This window comes from Canis lupus, chromosome 30, assembly GCF_003254725.2.
Source record: "Canis lupus dingo isolate Sandy chromosome 30, ASM325472v2, whole genome shotgun sequence".
Lineage (NCBI taxonomy): Eukaryota > Metazoa > Chordata > Mammalia > Carnivora > Canidae > Canis > Canis lupus.
Window position 1 is genome coordinate 37,694,717 of NC_064272.1, and position 19,644 is coordinate 37,714,360.

The window sequence follows — 19,644 nt, forward strand, 5'->3', positions numbered from 1 at the left end:
ACCCCTCTGAGCCTCACTGTGCAGAAGCACAAAAGGCACCATCTCTGAGGCAGCAGAAAGGAAAATAAAGAACAGTAGGAAGAGAAAATGCACTCCTTTTGTTTCTTTGCCATAACCTTGGGCTAAACAAAGAAGCGACTGCCTCCCCCTCCGGGAACCTGTTTTAAACAGCAATTTGCACAGAGTCGCTTGTGATTTGGAGACTCAGCTGACATTCAAGGGGAACCGGGAGCAGGGATCTGGGGCGAGCAGGGCCCTGGCTCTAGGACCTTCTGTAGCTCTGGACTGCCCTGGATCCTGAAGCAGAGCTCCGGGCTGCCTCAAGAGTGTGGTGGGTGTGTGATCCTCCAGCCACAGCACCCTCAGGCGCCCAGGGCACCCTGCCCTCTGCCAAGCCTGCCAAGTGCAGCCTGGAGCCCAGCCCCTCGCCCTTGGCCGTGCATCGCCTAAGTGGGCCAGCCCCACTCACGTCCCCTCCAGCCGATGGGGCTCTCTGGCCTCCCTGGTCCTCCTGCCAGTGGTGATGAGGTTCAAAAAAGAATGAGGAAAGGAAGAGTCTAGTCTCACGGCCACAGATTTCTGCTGTCACACTGTTCCATGGAACAGAAGGGGAGCCCCACTGGGTCGGCAGTGGCCGAGGGCAGAGAGGTCATGGATTTAGTGTGTGACCCTGGGCGTATCTATGAGTGAGGGGATCCTTGGCCAGCATGGGCCCTGAGCCCTGGGAAAGGCCCCCCCTTTCAGCAGATGTTTAGCACAATCCCCCTCCCCGGACCCGTCACGCCCTGCCCCCTTGAGGCAGCGCCCTAGAACTGGGCCCTTGCTCAGAGCTCGATCTCAGGACCTGGGGGAAGGCAGTACCAATTGCACAGGCTGCGCGTATCCATTTCATTTTAAAGAGATGAGGCTAAGTCCCATTGAAGGTATTGGAAACCTTAGATTGGCCGAGAGTGGGCTCTCAGGCATCCTGAGGGGACCTGCAGGAACTCCGTCCATCAGGAGATGGCAAATCTGGCCGGAGCAGTGTCGCCAGTCCAAGGGGTGCCCGCCTGGCCCTCTTCCCCACCCTGGGACGGCCACTAGAGTCTACAGAGGGGAGGGGAGGCCCTTGCATGCTGTCGGGGTCTCCTGGGAGCTGGAGGGAGAGCGTATCCGTGGTCCCTGGTGGGAAGGGGAGCTCCGGGCTGGGGGCAAGGGGATCGGGGATGGCTTCCTGACAGAGGTAACAAGGCTTCAGAGATAGAGAGGGGCCCAGGCCCAGGGTGGCCGGCCCATGGTCGGAGCGGTCATGGCCAATTTCTGAAGGGGTCTAACTTTGCCAGAACAGATGGCCTTGAAGTTCAGAGCTGGAAGTTCATCACAAGGACACGTGGGAGCCATGAAGGGCTGCAGAGCGCAGGGACAATGTTCCGTTAATCTACTGCCGCGTAGCAAACCAGCAAACCGCCCCGGACATCGTGACTCGAAGTGACCACTTTTTCCGTTTTCTCTATCTCTGTTCTTTGCATCAGGGGCGTAGTGGGGCGGGCTGGTCTCTACCCACCCGGACACGGACCCAGAGGGCAGGGGGCCAGAGCAGCCCGGGCTGGGGGTGTGGCTCCTCCCCCACCATTAGTTGGGGTTCCTCGCAGCCCCGGGGTCTCGGGGTGGCAGGGTTTCTTCCCTAGGAGGACAGCAAGTGTTCCAGGAGGGAGGCGGCAGCTGCGAGAAGTCCCGGAACCTCACCGTGCACAGTGCGCGGTGCCCTTGCAATTCTCTGAGACTGGCCCGGGTCCAAGGGGAGGGCGCTTCGACGCCAGCTCTCCCTGAGAGGAGCCGCACAGCGTTGTTAGCCACCTTTCACCTACCAGACAGGGTGCCTGTGCTTTGAGCACAGAGAAAGCCCAAAGAAGCAGAGAACCAGGAGGCCTGCCTGTAGGAGGAGGCTACAGAGATCAGACCAGCTGGTCAGCAGCAGTCGGAGGGGGAATGCCACCAGGAGATGCCCCTCCAAGCAGAGGAAATCCCGGGATGGGAGTGGAAACACTCTATTATTGGCTGGGTTCAGGCCCCTCTCAGGCTGGTGTAGGGGTACAGCGATGCCAGGAAACAAGCCTGGTCAGACCTGGGGCAGGGAAGTGGGGGTGCGCAGTGGGAGGTTGGCAATCTCTCTATCTCTGACTCAGAAAAGCAGCCCGGATGGACCCTAAGAGCGCGTCATGGCTTGAAGGGGATCACACGGGCCTGGGTGATGTGTAGACCTGCCCTCCCCCGGGAGACACGGGGCCCAGGACAAACAGCCCCAGGCCCAGGGGAAGGGGCAAGGTCGAGGGCAGAGTGGCACCTTACCCGACCCCCTTAAAGACCGTAGCCCCGGTTCTCCCACCGCAGGTTGGCTCCCTAGGCCTATAGGACAGTCCTTCAGCCACGTCCAGTGAGCCCCACGTCACCGCAGCTCTGACAACCGTTCCCTGTGGGCCTCAGCTTCCTCCCTGGGAAGTCGGGATGAAAATGCCTCCCCTGCAGGCTCCTTGTTTGAACCAGAGAAAAAGTAGGGAAAGGGCCTGGCCAGTGCAGGCGTTCACCAAGGCGGGGTGGGGAGGGGGGTGCGGGGCAGGAGGGGGCTCGGGTTATCAGGCCCCGTGGCCCTCGTGGGCCCCGCCTGGGCCCAGTGTTCATAGTGTGACTTCCGAGGTGGATAGAAGGATCTGGTCTGATTTGCAAAGACTTAGGGTGTGTGTGTGCGTGCGCGTGTGTGTTTAGTACACTTTGTAGACGACACCCAGGTCTCGCGGGGTTGGCACTTGCTGTATCACCGTAGGCAAGTCACTGTCCTCTCTGGCTCCATGGGCGATTTTTGGCAGAGGACACCCAGCAGGAGTCCGAGATGGAGTTCACAGGCAGCTGCGGGAAGATGGACAAGGGCCTTTCGGAGGAAGGACAGGTGTGGGGCTGGACAGCAGGACAGCAGGACAGCCCCGGCCTCTCCGCCACCCCCGGCGCCACCCCCACCGGCGGAGCTGAGGCCGCTCCGCCCATTCCCGCTTGGCTGAAGGCAGAGCATCTGTGGGAGGCGGCTGCCCTCTGCGGGCGGCAGAGACAGACAGCAAGGCCGGAGCCGGGGCTGCCGGCGGGGACTGGGGGCGCCCTGAAACCCAGAGCTTAGAGGGCTGCTCAGGGAAGGGCAAAGGAGGGAAGGTGAGTGCTGGGCCCAGCAAACCCACCGCCGGGTTCAGGCTCATTACCCCCCCCCCGCCCCCCCTGCTCCGCACCCACTCCCCCCACTGCAGAGCCCTGCCACCCTCACTGCCTGGGCTCGGACACCTGTCTACACCTGCCCCAGCCTCAGGCTTCTTCCTTCCCCTTGGAGAGTAAAGGCCCCCCCTGCTCCTACCCCCGCTCCAGCCCCAGCCCTCCATACGCTCCTCCATCTCCTCACTCTCCCAGAAGTCCTCTCTCTGTGTACCCCCACGCCTCTCCCCTACCCGGTGTCCCCAGCTCCCTCTGTCCCTTCTCAACCTCACTGCCCCCCTCACCCCATCCCCCACGTTGTGGCATTCAGAGCCCTGGCCAGGGTGACCCCTGCTCACCCCTGGTCACCCCCTCCAGGCTGTGCCCAGAGGCTCCCTCTGCAGATCAGAAGAGAAGCTATTGAGTCCTTTTCACATTCTTATTTTTTTTCAAAAACCTAAATTGTGAAATGTGACCCACATGGGTTGCGTCGAACACACACACACACACACACACACACACACACACACACACACACAACCAAATTCTTAGAAAGCAGATGCTCCCGTAACCACCGGCCAGGTCACTAAATAGAGCATCGCCAGCACCCAGAAGCCCCTCGTGCCCCCTCCCCTAGACAGGACCTGGGCACAGGCCCCTTGCCTGGCTTCGGGCCTCTATCCTGTCACCGCCCAAGTGTGCCTCCCCAGGCCTGCGTCCTAACAGCCCACGGCTTGGCCTTTCTCTAAAGGGCATCACACCCCGCGGGTCATCTTGCGTGTGGCTCTCTTGTTCCACTTCACGTGTGAGATCCGTCAGTGAGGCTGCCCGGGGCTCGGGTCCTTTGCACGGCTGCGTGGTGCTGCTGCGTCCCTGCGCCCTGTCCCGGAGGAGGTCCTCGGCGTCTCGCCAGCTCTTGAATGCTTTGAGGACGGGGTTTCCTCTTTGTATCCAGGTTTTAAGGTCATCTGCAGGCGGCAGGCGGAGCGTCTCTTTTACCCAACATACCGTTACCCAAAGACCCTCCTCCTTTCTGAGCTCTGCGGCCTTGGCTTTGCCAGCCGCTTTCTGGCTCTTGCCCTGAACTTGAGGGCTCCTCTCCTGTTGCCGCTTTCCTTTATCCCGGAGTGCCCCCCACCATTCTATACTTCCCTAGACTCTGGAAAATCTTCCGAGGCTTCCCTTGAACCTCCACAGGCTGCCCTCCTCACCCCACCTCCAGCCATAATGTTCCCCAAACTTGACCACCCTCAACTGCCTGTGACCACCCCACACCCCACATGCCTCATGCCTCCCTAGGAGGCACCTCCTCCTCCCCACTGGGTGCATGCACCTCTTCCCTGTCCCCCAAGACCACAGACCCCTCCTCCTCCTCCTCCTCCTCCTCCTCCTCCTCCTCCTCCTCCTCCAGCCCCTGCCCTCATCTCCATGCCTGCTGCCTCTGCTTGCTCAGGTCCCATCTCTTGCCGCTGGCCCACTGCGCCTGGCCTGGTTCCCTCTGGGCTGGGCAGGTAGGGAGGGTCTTATCACGCACACGCACATGCACACACACACCTGCCCTGTGTCTTTGGCCCTTCAGTGACCCTACAGGACAAGTCCAAGCCCCTGACACTAGCCCTCAAGGTCCTCTTCTGTTTGCCCTGCCCCTCTCTAGCCACATCCCTGCACTTTCCTCCCTGCACCCTGCTTTCCACTAATTGCCCTGCTTTGTTCCTCATCACATACACACCTCCCTGCCTTTGCCACTGTGTCTCTTCTGCCCAGAGAACCCACACCCACACCCACACCTACACCCCTGCGTAACAGCTTCTCATCCTCAAGAGTCAACTCAGATTATCTCATCCTCAAGAGTCAACTCAGATTATCAATTCTTAGGAAGCCTCCCAGCCTAGGTTAAGAACCTCCTTTGAGTTCCCCCCTGAAACAGGCACTTCCTGCCATCTCCTCTGTGCAGATAGGACACCCCACAGGCCGGGAGGGACAGTCGGGCTCCTCTGTGCTCCCTGGCCCCCCAGCATGGAACAGACCTGGCACAGAGTGGCGCTCAGCAAGTGTTGGTTGGCTGCATGAGTAGGAGCTGCTTCCAGCCTGGGCTTTATAACTGAGTCTCTGTGACTTTGGGCCTCAAGGCATTTCTGGTCAACCTGGCCGTAGTGGCTACAGGTATGTTTAAACGCCCCCACTTGGATGACACCCCTCAGATCCCACCATGAGAACGTCTGAAGGGGGAGGGGGGAGTAAGTATTGTCCTCTCAGGCTCTGGTGAAAGATAACCACGACCCTTTCTTTTTAGTTAATGACGAGGAGGGTGAGGAGTGGGCAGGCCCTGGGGTCTGTAACATGGGTGATAATCATACCTTCTATGCCTGGTACCCAGGGCTAGTATAAGACTAATTCTTTTAAAGCACTTGTAAGGGGACACCCGGGTGGCTCAGCAGTTGACTGCCTGCCTTCCGCCCAGGGCGTGATCCTGGAGTCCCAGGATCGAGTCCCATGTCAGGGCTCCTGCATGGAGCCTACTTCTCCCTCGGCCTGTGTGTCTCTCATGAATAAATAAATAAAATCTTTTTTCAAAAAATAATAAAATAAATAAATAAATAAAATAAAATAAAATAAAATAAAATAAAATAAAATAAAATACTTGGCAGGTGGTACAGGGACCGGAGCCAACGTCGTCCTCTGGGCTAGGGCCTGAGCTGACCCTCCGCACACCCACTCACCCTGCAGCCGCCCCCAGTTAGGGCTATTTTCCTGCTCCACGTATGAGGACCCGGAGGCTCAGAGCTCAGCTGCCCCCCTCACGGAGTGGCAGAGGGGTTATCTGAATCTCACCTCAACAGAGCCTGAGAGCCCAGAGTCCTGTGAGGGACCCCTGGGTGAGAGCGGCACAGAGGGCGCTCGGGGTCAGACACGGGAGGAGTCGGTGTCCCCAGAGAATGTGCTAGCCCAGAGGGGAGGCGGGGAGAGCAGGCACCCTACCCACCAGCTCCAGAGCAGCCCGGGAACTGGGGGAAGGAGAGGGCAGAGAGGCAGAACCACAGCGGGAATCTGGGACGCGGTGTCGTGATCTCAAGGCCGGGCTGTGACGCAGAGCGTGGCCCTGGGCCGAGAGCCTAGCCGGGCTGCGGGGACAGGTCAGGGCCTCGCTGCCGAGGTCGCTGCTCAGCTGCGGAGGTGGGTGAAGCTGAGAAGGGAGGTGCAACGCTGGGCGGCCACTCCTCTGGGCCCCATGGGCAGAGGGCGCTGGCTGGGCCAGAGGCGCAGGGAGGCAGGCCAGGTCCTCTCCACCCTCCCAGGGAGGCGGCACCACAGACGACAGCAGGCCAGGGTGCCAGAGCGGCCTGTGGGAGGTCTCTAGGGCTGAGTTCCAAGGCGCAGAGTCCCAAAGGACCCGCTGCCCTCCCCCTAGCAGGGGCCATCTGGCTGAGGCGAGGACACCCCTTCGGGAGTCATGCTCTCCCTCTGCCTCCTTTTCCCTTGCTCTGAGTCTCAGCTCTCTTCATTTGTCAGAAGGGGAGGATGTTAGAAAGAGAGGCTCGCTCACCCCCAAGACCGTGGAACTCGAGAACAATAGGACCTTAGAAAGAGTGGGGCCTGGATGAGAGGAGGGGTGGCCCCCCCAACTCCCTGCATGCACACGTGCATACGTGCACACGCACACCCCCATGTGGACGATAAGAAGACCAGGGGCAGTTGTGGGAACGGGGGTTCTCATGTTCAGCATGAGCGCGGGCATGAAGGAGGGCACGAGAGTGTGTGCAGGAGGGGAAGCGTGGCTCCCATGCCTGAGAGAGGCCTCCATGCGAGCCCTCGGACTTGGCATCTGAGTTGCCACAGCGCTGGAAGGGGACTGGTCCACACCTGAGGAGAAGGCTGGGACCAAGGCCAGCCAGGAGGATCTCAGCCCGCCACCCGCCCACACCCCGACTGCCGGGCCGGGGGCTCCAGCATCTGGCAGAGCTGTTCCCTGCTCGGGGCCGCTGTCCCCCTACCACTACCCTGGGGGCCCCGTCCTCGATCAGGGAGGCCCATGGCTCCCTGTGGAGCAGATGGGAGAACTCCTTCCACCTCCACCCCGAGGCAGTCTTGACCTCAGACACAAAGGACAGAATGGGGCTTGGGGACATCAGATGGACACTGGCCACTCCCCCATCACTGCCACTCAACTTCTGTAGACCAGTTGAGCTCAAGTCAAGCCAGGACTCATTCTTTCTTCTCTCTGGGTGAGGCCTCCACCCCTCCTCTATCAAGGAGGTACAAGGAGCGTAGCTTTTTTTTTTTTTTATTTATGATAGTCACAGAGAGAGAAAGAGAGAGAGGCAGAGACATAGGCAGAGGGAGAAGCAGGCTCCATGCACCGGGAGCCCGACATGGGATTCGATCCCGGGTCTCCAGGATCGCACCCTGGGCCAAAGGCGGGCGCCAAACCACTGCGCCAAGCAGGGATCCTAAGGAGCGTAGCTTTTTGAGTAGAGGTGGATTCCAGGGCTAGAGCCACATTTGCAAGCCAGTTGACCTTGGACATGTCCCTGAAGCCATCAGAGTCTCACAGAGTCTCACAGGATCCTCTGAGGCATTGTGTAGGCCCCTAACAAGGATCAGTAGTCATGCTTCTCCTCCTCAGAGGGCCCTGCCAGGAGGCGGAGCAGAACCCTCCCTGCTCCACAGAAGTCTGGACAGGGCCTCACAGCAGGAGGAGGGGCCATGAGGGCCTGGGGGCAGGGCCCATTGGGAGCATCCAAACTCAGGGCTGAGAAGAACCCATTACTGCTGAGAGCTGGGAGGGTCCCTGGAGGAGAACCACGGTATGGAGGCTTCATGTACATAAACAGACTTGAGCCAGGATTCATTTATTTTTTAATTCGTTAGATGTTTTTGCTTTTTTATGTGAAGTACACACATTCAAGCAAATGCACAGAACATAAGCATGTTCGCTGCAATGTTATATCATAAAGTGAACATGTGTGTGTAAGCCCCACGTGTCCCACAGGTCAAGAAGTGTAGAACCGCCAACACCCTAAAAACTCCCTCACACCCCCAGTCACTGCCCCACATAGATCTCAGACCCTGACTTCTAACTCTAGTGCTTCAGATTGCCTGGTTTTTGTTTTGTTTTGTTTTTTAAATGTTTTATTCATTTATTTGAGAAAGAGAGAGAATGTGTGCAGAAGCAGGGGGGGCAGGCAAAGGGAGAGGGAGAAGCAGACTCCCCGCCGAGCAGGGAGTCAAGGGTTGGGGGGTGCTGCTCCGTCCCAGGCCCCTGGGATCATGACTTGAGCTGAAGGCAGACACTTAACCAACTGAGCCACTCAGATGCCCCAAGTTTGCCTGGTTTTGAGCCAAATCTATATGGAATCATAGGGTAGGTACTTCATGCCCAGCTGCTTTTGCCTGAGATTTTTTTTTTTAAGATTTTATTTATTTATTCATGAGAGACACAGAGAGAGAGAGAGAGGCAGAGACACAGGCAGAGGGAGAAGCAGGCTCCACGCATGGACCTGACGTGGGACTCAATCCCGGGTCTCCAGGACCAGGCCCTGGACTGAAGGCGGCGCCAAACCGCTGAGCCACCCTGGCTGCCCCTTTGGTTCCAGATTATGTGTGAGAGATTCCCCCCTGTGGTTCCGTGTAGTTGACGCTCATTTATTTTTACTGCTGTCTATATTCCATTGTATGAGTAGAGTGTGTCTCCGTTCTAGTGTGATGGGCGTTTGTGTGATTTCCATTTGGGATTCATACAAGTGATGCTTCAAGGAATGTTCTCACATCTGCTTCTTGATGCATGGATGCACTCGTTTGTGTTGGGTACACACACAGAAGTAGGTGAGGATCGCCTACATTCAACCCGAATAGTATCCAGTAGGCAGGTGTTTCCCCAAAGCAATGGTGGCCCTTCAGGTCCCCCCAGCAGTGAATAAGTATTCCGCCTGTTTCACACCCTCACCCACATTTGACACCATTGGGATCATTTTGTTCCGTTCTTGTCATTCTAATTGGTGTATCGTAGTATCTTCTTGTGGTTTTAAGTGACTAATGAGGGTGGGCACCAATTCACATGTTTATTGACTTATTCTATCAAGTGCCAGTTCAAATCTCTTGTCCATTATTCTCTTGGGTGGTCTATTTTTTCTTATTAATTTGCAAAAGTTATTTTTCCATCTGAATATGAGCCTATCATCGTCGTGGGTATTGCAAATATCTCCTACTGGTCTTGCCCATTCTTTTTTTTTTTTTTTTTAAATTTTGGGTTCAAGTTTTAGTTTATTTTCTTTTTCAAATTTTTATTTATTTATGATAGTCACAGAGAGAGAGAGAGGAGGCAGAGACACAGGCAGAGGGAGAAGCAGGCTCCATGCACCGGGAGCCCGACGTGGGATTCGATCCCGGGTATCCGGATTCGCGCCCTGGGCCAAAGGCAGGCGCCAAACCGCTGCGCCACCCAGGGATCCCTGGTCTTGCCCATTCACCATTAAATATATTTTTAAAAGGTTTTATTTATTCATGATAGACACAGAGACAGAGGCAGAGACACAGGCAGAGGGAGAAGCAGGCTCCATGCAGGGAACCTGACGTGGGACTCGATCCCGGGTCTCCAGGATCACGCCCTAGGCTGAAGGTGGCACTAAACCAGTGAGCCCTCCGGGCTGCTTGCATTAAATATTTTAATATTTTAAAGATATTAAAAGAAAATAATATCTTTTCATGAATAGAGGCTCTTAACTTAAATAGCCTAAACTTATTAATCCTTTCCACTCTGGTTTGTGCTTTTTTTTGTGTCCTGTTGCTCAAAACCTTTCCCTCCCATTAGTTCTTTTTTTTTTTTTTTTAATTTTTATTTATTTATGATAGTCACACAGAGAGAGCGAGAGAGGCAGAGACACAGGCAGAGGGAGAAACAGGCTCCATGCACCGGGAGCCCGATGTGGGATTCGATCCCGGGTCTCCAGGATCGCGCCCTGGGCCAAAGGCAGGCGCTAAACCGCTGCGCCACCCAGGGATCCCCTCCCATTAGTTCTTAATGATATTCTTGGACTTGTCTTTTAGAGGCCTTACTGTTTTACCTCTTACCCTTCGATCTCCACCTATCTGGAACTTAATGTTGTTTATGATATGTGAGAGCAGCCAAGTTTCCCTTTCCCTTATAGATATCAGATGGATGCAGCACCATTTACTACCATCGCAGTCCTTTCCCACAGCCCCCAAATGCCACCCTTGTCATGAATTAAGGGTCCATATACATGTGGGTCTGTTTCAAGTCTCTCTATCCTGCCTCTTTGGCCTACTTATCAATCTTTGCACTGATATAACTGTCTTAATTACTCTAGCTTTATCATAAGTCTTGATAGCCAATAAAGCAAGTCTTCCCAACTGTTCCTTTTCAACAATATTTTAGCTATACTTTCCCTTTTATTTCTCACACATTATAAAATCAGCTTGTCTATTCCTACACACACACACACACACACACACACACACAGTCATTATTTTTTATTGGGAGTGCATTGAATCCATAAATCAATTTTGGGAAGAACTAATTCTTTAAATACTCCATCTTTTAACCCATGAAAATGGTATGACCCTCAGTATATTTAGATTTAAATTCTTTTTAATTAGATGAATAATATATGGATATATTCATTTTATTTTATTTTATTTTATTTTATTTTATTTTATTTATTTATTCATGAGAGACACACAGAAAGAGAGGCAGAGACCCCGGCAGAGGGAGAAGCAGGCTCCATGCAGGGAGCCCGACGTGGGACTCTATCCCAGGTCTCCAGGATCACGCCCCGGGATGAAGGTGGTGCTAAACCGCTGGGCCACTGGGGCTGCCCATGGATATGTTCTTATTAGAAATATAAAATTAGAGGGCAGCCCAGGTAGTTCAGCGGTTTAGCGCCACCTTCAGCCCAGGGCCTGATCCTAGAGACCAGGGATGGAGTCCCACGTCAGGCTCCCTGCGTGGAGCCTGCTTCTCCCTCTGCCTGTGTCTCTACCTCTCTCCCTCTCTCTGTGTCTCTCATGAATAAATAAATAAAATCTTTAAAAAATAATAAATATAAAATTAGAGTGGAGTGCCTGGGTTGCTCAGTCAGCTAAGTGCCAGACTCTTGATTTCACCTCAGGTCATGATCTCAGGGTCATGAGATCAAACACTGCATCGTGCTCTGTGCTGGGGGCATAGAGCCTGCTTAAGATTCTCTCTCTCTCCCTCTTTCTCTGTCCCTCCATCCCACTCCCCTATGACTCACATGCTTTCTCTCTCTCTCTTTCTCAAAAAAAAAAAAAATATATATATATATAATATACAACTAGAAATGAAACAAGTATTCCTTTTTTTCTTTCTTTTTTTTTTTTGAAACAAGTATTCCTTTCCCTTCCTAAACACAACAGTAGCCACTGTTCTTATATATCTATGTGCACACACATACACACACACACACACCAGTTTTGGATGGGATCATAGTAATTTGCCACGTGCTTTTTTGCTTTTTTATTTAACAATATTGTGTAGACATCTCTCTGTGTCAGAACAATTTATCTAGGTCACTCTTTGTAAGTACTGCCTGTAGCTAGAGACTGAGTGTGCCTGAGTAGAAATCTACAGACTGAACTCACTGAGCATCTTGGAACATGTTTTCTTGCATGTCTGTGTGTTCCTTTAGGAGATTTAATCCTATAAGCAAAGAAACCCATTTGGATACTGCTGTAATTATTCGGAGCATACATAATAAAAGTCTGAGGTAGGCTGGGGAACGAGAAGAGGGATGAATTTCCCTTTCCAAAATAACATTGCTTCTTCTTGACAGTCCTGGGCTGTCAGTCACGGGACTGCCAGAAATGGAAGATGTAGAGCACGGCAGAGGAGTGGGCGAGGGAGCCCAGCGTGAGGGCAGCAGGGATGAGGAGGAAGGGGCCTGACCTGGTGATTAAAGCAGTCACTGAGCAGAAGTGGGGCGAGAAGAGAATAGGATGAGAAGCCAAGTCATACTTGTCCTGGGCAGGGTCCTATGCCGGTTGCCACACAGACTGACTCTGAGCTTTGAGATAACCCTGTGATTAGCCTGTAAGAGAAATCTGAAGTTCAGGAAGATGAAGGGACCTGTCTGGGCTCAGTGAGTCAGTGTCCACACTGGGCTTCTGACCAAAACCTGACCACAAAGCCCCTGTGTCTCTAAGCTGAGCCTCTTAGTGAACAATGCTGGACCCAGATGGGCCGATCTAGAGGTGCCAAGGCCTGGAACTCAACTGGGGCAGGTGCTGGGGAGATGGGCCCCACACTGGCACCAGTTAGAGGGTATCTGGCCAGAAGGCTAGACAGTGGCAGGTGACAAGTGGTGTCTGAGGAGTCCCTGCTGTCTGGGAACCCTTCTCTAAGGAGCCAGTGGCCCACGGGCAGCAGGTTGGAGGCAGTAGCTGGGAGCCCGTCTACATCCCCGGTCAGCAGGGGGCCCAGGTAGGAGTTGGGAGCAGAGCTCCGCTTCCTGGAAACTTGTGCGCCTGGCGGGACCTAGGAGCCCCCACTCCCACATGCCAGGCCTCCGAAGCCTCAGGAATGCCACAGGCCACCAGGGCTTAGCAAACTGCCAGCCTCACTTCCCTCCTCCCACCTCCTCTCCCTCTATCAACCTTCCTGGTCTCATATTTTGAGTCCCTCTTTCATATTTATATTTAAGAAACTCCCTTTTAAATTTTTTTTCTTGGGATCCCTGGGTGGCTCAGAGGTTTAGCGCCTGCCTTCAGCCCAAAGAGTGATCCTGGAGTCCCGGGATCGAGTCCTGCATCGGGCTCCCTGCATGGAGCCTGCTTCTCCCTCTGCCTGTGTCTCTGCCTCTCTGTCTCTCTCTGTGTGGCTATCATGAATAAATAAATAAAATCTTTAAAAAAAAAAAATAAATAAATAAATTTTTTTTCTAAATAACAGTAGGGAATTTTTGTATTACAAAACAAATGTCATTAATGTAATCCACTCATCTCCTACACATACATGAAGGTAGACGTTAATTTTTTCCCCTCGCCAAGATTATCCTGATCATCCTTTTTAGGAAGCTGCTTCTACCACTTATTTTTTTCTTAAAGATTGTTATTTCTTCATGAGAGAAACACAGAGAGAGGCAGAGACACAGGCAGAGGGGGAAGCAGGCTCGATGCAGGGAGCCCGACGTGGGACTCGATTCCAGGACCCTGGGATCACGTCCTGAGCCGAAGGCAGATGCTCAATCACTGAGCCACCCGGGTGCCCCTGCTTCTACCACTTCTCAACATACTGTGCAGTTTCCCTGGATGGGGGCATGTGGCAGGATGGCACAGTGCTTAAGAGCACAGACTCAAGGGCCAGCAGGCCTGGGTTTCAGACCCTCTCTCTGCCACTCATTAGTTTTGCGACTGAGCGAGTTACACGCCTCTCCAGGCCTTGGTTTCCCCGTCAGTCGAATGAGGATGATGACAGGCTAGATTTGAGGCTCAGTGTGGGGAACTAAGTGAGGGAGGGCCTCGCCCAGAATACACTGGGTGTCTGGTGAGCACCAGATACTAGGACTATCGTTATTCCTAACCAAAGACAGAGCCCGTCAGCCTGGCCTGACTTTATACACAAGATCTCGTAGCTGGATCCCAGCCTTGACCTCAAGTCTTTATCGGAGTCTCCTGGGCCTACCCAATGTCTCTTCCTGCCCCCTGGGATGGTCGGGGGCTGGGGCCAGGGCTCAGCCACAAGTAGCACTCAGTGGGTTCTCAGTGACATGAGTAAGGAGGACAGGGATTAGAAAAGGGGAGAAGGAGAAGGCAGAGAAATGGTTTGGAGTTAGCCAGACTCTGGAACCCAGCCTCAGGGCCTTTCAAGATTTGTCACTTGTTTGAGTTCCTTCACCAGGTGTGCGAGCCCCAGGTCCCCTCCTTGTTGGCATCACAGGAAGAGCCACAGCCCCTGGGAGAGACCACCAGGGTGACTCCTCTCCCGTGGCCAGGAGGGGGGAGACCATGTCATAACCACCCACCTAAGGAGTTGCTAAGACTCAAGGGCACAGCTTGGAGTTCAGTCTGTTCGTTGGCCCGCTGACTTGCAAGTGTGGATGTGGGGTGGGGATCCCAGGGGGGCTGGGGACCCGCTTCTGAGCTCTGGGACCCACAGGAGTTGAACAACTACCGGCGGGCCATGCAGAAGATGGCAGAGGACATCCTGTCCCTGCGGAAACAGACCAGCATGCTGGAGGCCGAGAACCGCATGCTGAGGAGCCAGCTGACCCAAGAGGAGGGGGAAGAGGAGCAGGACAACAGCAACGCCCAGAAGCTGGATGAGGGTACACGGGCCACGGAGGGCATCCGGGGGCCGGCCTGAGCCCAGGCTCTGGATGGCGGGCCAGGGTGGGTGGAGCCTTTCCCAGGCGTGCCTACCCCTGGACACCAGCAGGGGCCCACACCCTCTCAGGAACGGGAACGGAGACTCCAGTCCTCTGTCTCAAGCCCCGGGACTGAGAGACCCCTGCCCCCACCCAGCTGTGCTGAGCTGGAGATGCCTCTTCCCTGAGCCAGCTCCCCTCCCCCACCAGTGTCCATGAAGCAGAAACTGGTGCTGAGTGAGCTGGACATGAAGAAATTGAGGGACAAAGTGCAGTATTTGCAGAATGAGCTGATTCGAGTGAGCCGGGGCTGGGGGAGCTGAGGGGAGGGGAGCTGGGGGGTATTCAGCCAAGAGTCTGGGAGCAGATGGGAGAGAGGCATGGAGGGATGGGCTCACCGTAGTGGAAGGCTCAGTGGAGGGCCCCAGGGTGACCCGAGGCACCCCTTCTTTCCCCATCCCCCTCCTTCCCCCACCATCAGAAGAATGATCGAGAGAAGGAGCTGCTCCTCCTGCACCAGGCTCAGCAGCCACAGGCCACGCTGCTGAAACGGTACCAGGACAAGCTGCAGAAGATGAAGGCGCTGGAGGAGACCGTGCGGCACCAGGAGAAGGCAGGGGTCACAGGGGACAGCCCGCCGGGCGCCAGCCTCGGAGCGCAAGGTGGGGAGACCCCCGGCCAGCCCAGCCTCTGTGCTCTGCCCTCCAGGTGATCGAGAGGATGGAGCGGGTGCTGGAGGACAAGCTGCGGGATTGGAGGGAGCCCCTGCTAAACAGGCCTCAGGGAAAGCCTCCCATGGGTGCGTCTGCTCCCTGGCCTTTGTCCCACCCCTGGGGGCCCCGGCTACCCGCAGCAACGTCTCCGAGGGCAGAACTGGGGCAAAGGATGCTACCTCCCTACGGATGCAGGCAGGGAGGGGCTCTCAAGGGTCCCCTGGGCTCCCTTCTGCCAAGGAGCCCCTCAGGATGCATCGGGACCGTGTGTGAGCCAGGCTGGAAAGAGAGCGGGTCCTGCTCAGACCCCAGAGGAGACGCCCCCTGTTCTGGAGCAAGCAGTCAGGGGCTGCCCGAGAGGAGGGGCGGCCTAACCCTTCCCGGTACCTCCTCGTCTCCCCAAGTTCTCAGGGAGTCTGCTTCTACAGAACAAACAGTACTGGCCTTGATGTTAAGCAAAGCCACCTAGAACTGGCCAACTGGGTGGCTCAGACGAGCTGGGGAGAAGCGGGGGGGCCCAGGCAGGGAGCCCCCGAGCCTCCCGTGCAGCCTCACCGGGAAGCCCTGTGTGCCCAGCCCGCGTCAGCCTTCAGTGCATGGGGTGTTGGCGGGGGGCGCTTCGGGAGGCCTTCGAGAAGCAGCGCAAGCCGGGGCTGCCTTCCAGGCACCCCAGCGTCATCCCAGAGCGGGGCCGAGGGGGGCCGAGGGGGGCCGAGGGCTCAGAGCATGGGCAGACCAGGGGCGGGAAGGAAGGAAAGAGAGCGGCAAAGAGCTACAATAGACCCAGGGCCAACAGGGAGCACTGGGGGCGGGTTCTAAGGAGCCTAGAATGATGCCTGAGGCCTGTGGCCCCGGTTCCGTGGGCGGCAGGGAGCCACGGAAGACTTGGGAGCAGAGGAGGAGCAGAATGGAGCACAACCGGGGCGGAGCAGCCCGGGGGCGTGCGGACGGGAAAGCCCATCTCAGAGCCTGTGGCCCGTCCGCAGCCTTCCCCGTGCTCCCAGCCTCCGGCCTTCCGCTGGGGACCGCAGGAGAGCCCCTGCCTGCCGACCTGTACTCAGCCTTGCTGGCAGAGAACTCCCGGCTGCGGGCAGAGCTGGAGAAGAACCGCCACCAGCCGGCCCCCATCATCCTGCAGCAGCAGGCCCTGCCGGTAAGAGCCACCAGCACCCACTCGGCCCGGGCCGCCCCAACAGGTGGTGGGTGCGTAGCGGTCTCACCCAGCACAATCCGAGTAGAAGACCACGACCAGGCGCTGGGCTTCCGGGGTCTCCAGCGCACCCCCAGCCCTCGGGCCTGCTCTTTTCTCCTGGGGGGAGCACACGTGGGCCTGCAGCCTCCACATTTGCCCTTGGCTAGCAGCCTGGGAGAAAGCAGGTCCCTCGTGGCCCCTGACCTTTGATCCCTATTGCCACCTGGCTGGCATGCACTTGGACTCGGCGCCAGCCTCTCTGAGCTCTGTCCTGGAGCATTTCCTGGGATGGTACAGCCTTGGAGAGCCTTTTCCCCATCCCAGGAGGACCCCGGGGAGTTGGGAACAGGAGGAGACCTGGCAGAGAGACTGCAAGAGACAGATGGCCCAGGCCACTCCAAGGGCACAGAGACCTTGCCCGCACAGGTGGGTGTCCCGGCCCCAGAAGTGCCCGAGCCCCGCTCCATCTCCAAGGCTGCTGCCGGCACCCCTGCTTTATGCAAACCCAAAGACAAGACATTGGAATTACAGAAGAGGGGTGGGCAGGGAGCCCAGGAGAGCTCTTCTGTTCATCCCGGGACTTGCAGGAGGTGAGTTCTGTTAGAAAGCACACCTGATGCATGGACATCCAGGTAAAGTGCGGGGACAGGGGAGCCCTTGCTTCCATAGTCTTCACTTTACAAAAAAGACACCCTCCTCCAAGATTCCTTGCTGGGCGTTCTCGGGGGCTGCTTAGTGAGGTTTACGGTTAGAAAGTGACTTGCAGAAACTCCGCATAAGCGAAGTCCCTGGGGGAGGACAGGGGTGACAAAAGCACCTGCCATCTCAGGTCAGCTTCGGGAGGAGGGTTCGGCGCTGGGCCTGAGGCTCTGCACTGGGGAGCTGGGAACTCAGACCTGGCTGGCGTCTCCCTCAGTGGCTCACGGCCCCCCGAGCCCCCACGGCTGCGGACCCCGCGGGAGCCGGGTGGGTAAGTCTCCGCTCTGCCCGCAGGATCTCCTTGCCAGCACTTCGGACAAGTTCAGCCTTCTGGCCAAGCTAGAACGAGCTCAGAGCCGGATCCTGTCCCTGGAGAGCCAGGTTGGTGAGCCAGGCAGGGGCCAGTCAGGCTGGGCACACTTGCCACTCAGCCCTTGACCTTTAGGCTCCCAAGTACGGCCAGGGTTGTGACTCCGTGTGTGACCAGGGTCAGGGCTCAGCGTATTGTTGGAACTCAGAGAAGGTCTGTCCGTGTCTGGATCAGGCTGCCCCTCCCCACCCACCCCTGCCACACCTGATGTGTCTGGAAGGCAGCAGGCCCCCGGTGGCCAGGGCTTTGCTTTCTACCTGGAGAGGAGGCTCAGGCTCTGGTTGTCCTGGCTCGAGGGATGGGCCCTGCTGCCCAGCGGTTCCCCATTTGTCCCTCTCCGTGTCTGCAGTTAGAGGACTCGGCTCGACGCTGGGGACGAGAGAAGCAGGACTTGGCCACACGGCTGCAGGAGCAGGAGTACGGCTTGGGGCACCCCTCAAACTCCATCATCACTGACCTGCCCGTGAGTGATCCCTCTGGGCAAGCTCCGTGGGGTGCATGCAGTGGGGCTGGCAGCTGCCACCCCGACCCTGAGTCACTACTAGGCCTTGAGAAGCACTGTCAGGGGAACCTGCAGTCAGAACACCTGCGCCCAGTTTCTGCTCCGTTACCGTCAGAAGCCCTGGCCTGGTCTGCACGCCCCACTTGCCTGAGGGGAAGAGAAAGCCCCCCTGACGCTACCCCCTTCCCACGGGTGGTGGTGAGAATCAAGGGGACATGGCCGTGGATGAAGGGTTGTCCACACAGGCATTTCTGGAATGCTCTGGCCCTGGCTGTACTTTAGCACTGGATTTGCTCATGAGCAGAGTAGCTGTGGCCCCCACCCAACCCCAGAGCCCCAGTGTTCTCCCGTGAGCACTGCGACTTGGCACCTGCAATGCTGCACAACTGCCGGGGATGGGAACACGTTGCCAGAGAGGAATGCTGCTGGCCCCCTACACACAAATAGAGCTCTTCACGACCCCCTCAAGCTCAGCTCCAAGTCCCCAAGCCTCCCAGAGCAACACCCCTGCTAGCTCCTGCTCTTGATCGTCAGGGTTCTGCTCATTCCCAGACTTCCGAGAAGGGCTGAAGAGGATGGGGGGATGAGGGTGGGAACCAACAGGGAAAGCAGGGCTAGCTACCTTTGCAAACTCGCTTGCTAAGACCTGGGGGCTCATAGAGAACTGGGTGGGCCTGCCATGGTTAGACAGGTTTGGAACCCTTTGTGAAGGCATGGCCCACTGGTTTGGATCCTCTGAGACCTGGCCTGCCAGGCAAGATGCTCTCTGATGGGTACCCCTCCCCCGGGGGGAGGGGCAGAGGTGCACTCACTTTGCTTTGCTTTACATACCACAGAACTCCCTGGCCCACACCAAGGACCACAGACGACCCTTGAAGCTGGACCCCTTGATGCCCAGCTCAGACACTAAGCTCAACAAGCCTTCAAACTCCCAGAACACCTGAGTCTTGGCTGATCTGAGTAGCTGGAGCAGGCCTCCCTCCCTGTGCACTGGAGAGTCTCGTTCCACCCCCCAAATGACAGTATTAAATGGTGTAGGCCAGTGAGCCTTCGCCTCTTTCCTGGAGTAGGGCAGCCTAGGGAGCCCGGCTTCCTCCGTCCAGGTCCCGCTCTGAGCCCGGACCCTCTGCTACGGCCCTATAGCCGCCTGCCTATCCCAGAAGCTACTATCTTGGGAGAGCCAAAGGCCCTGGAGGATCGAGGAGGGTGGGAAGAGAAGAGGCCTCCCAAAGTAGGAGCCCTTCCAGACCTCCAGAGGAAATGAGACCACCAGAGGCCAGCTCCACTGGGAAATGTGAGGGAGGCTGCGACTTTCCACTTGCCCCCAAACATCTCATATCTGAAATCCCTTCTTTCAAGTTTGATTTATCTGTTTCCTGGGAAGGGGAAGACTTAAAGCCTGCCTGTGGCAATCAATTACGGGTTAGTGTGAAATACCCGCATTAACCTGGGCTAGGCTGAGCTGGCAATGTTGAATCCAAATACAGCCGGGGCAGGAAAGCAGATGGGGCCAGGGGAAGGAGCCCTCCCCTGAGAGTCAGGAGCCCTGGATGCTACAAGCATGCCGTGTGGCCTTGAGTGACTCAAGCAACCTCTCTGGGCTTCCATTTCCCCATGTA

The 19,644-nt window shown here is 56.4% G+C and overlaps 1 protein-coding gene and 1 long non-coding RNA gene across 7 annotated transcripts in view; one reads left to right on the plus strand and one right to left on the minus strand.

Annotated features, from left to right (window-relative positions):
* Nucleotides 1-19,071, plus strand: part of CCDC33 (coiled-coil domain containing 33) — an 88,713-nt gene extending 69,642 nt beyond the window's left edge. For 2 of the 6 annotated variants that reach the window (XM_025472196.3, XM_025472198.3), the window contains exons 12-20: nt 14,342-14,510; nt 14,760-14,848; nt 15,031-15,162; nt 15,258-15,348; nt 16,249-16,415; nt 16,779-16,880; nt 17,448-17,534; nt 17,873-17,986; nt 18,862-19,071. In XM_025472196.3, coding sequence (XP_025327981.3) covers nt 14,342-14,510; nt 14,760-14,848; nt 15,031-15,162; nt 15,258-15,348; nt 16,249-16,415; nt 16,779-16,880; nt 17,448-17,534; nt 17,873-17,986; nt 18,862-18,969 — 1,059 coding nt within the window. In that variant the 3' untranslated portion in view covers nt 18,970-19,071. Of the gene's footprint in view, nt 1-14,341; nt 14,511-14,759; nt 14,849-15,030; nt 15,212-15,257; nt 15,349-16,248; nt 16,416-16,708; nt 17,045-17,447; nt 17,535-17,872; nt 17,987-18,861 lie in introns of those variants that run through there. The other 4 variants (XM_025472197.3, XM_025472199.3, XM_025472200.3 and 1 more) reach the window with 4 other exon arrangements.
* Nucleotides 71-4,417, minus strand: LOC118352929 (uncharacterized). The gene is made up of 2 exons (XR_007407283.1): nt 3,570-4,417; nt 71-2,883 (listed from the first exon to the last, which is right to left on the minus strand). It is a non-coding gene; the product is annotated as an uncharacterized LOC118352929 (long non-coding RNA).
* Nucleotides 19,072-19,644: the final 573 nt, after the last annotated feature.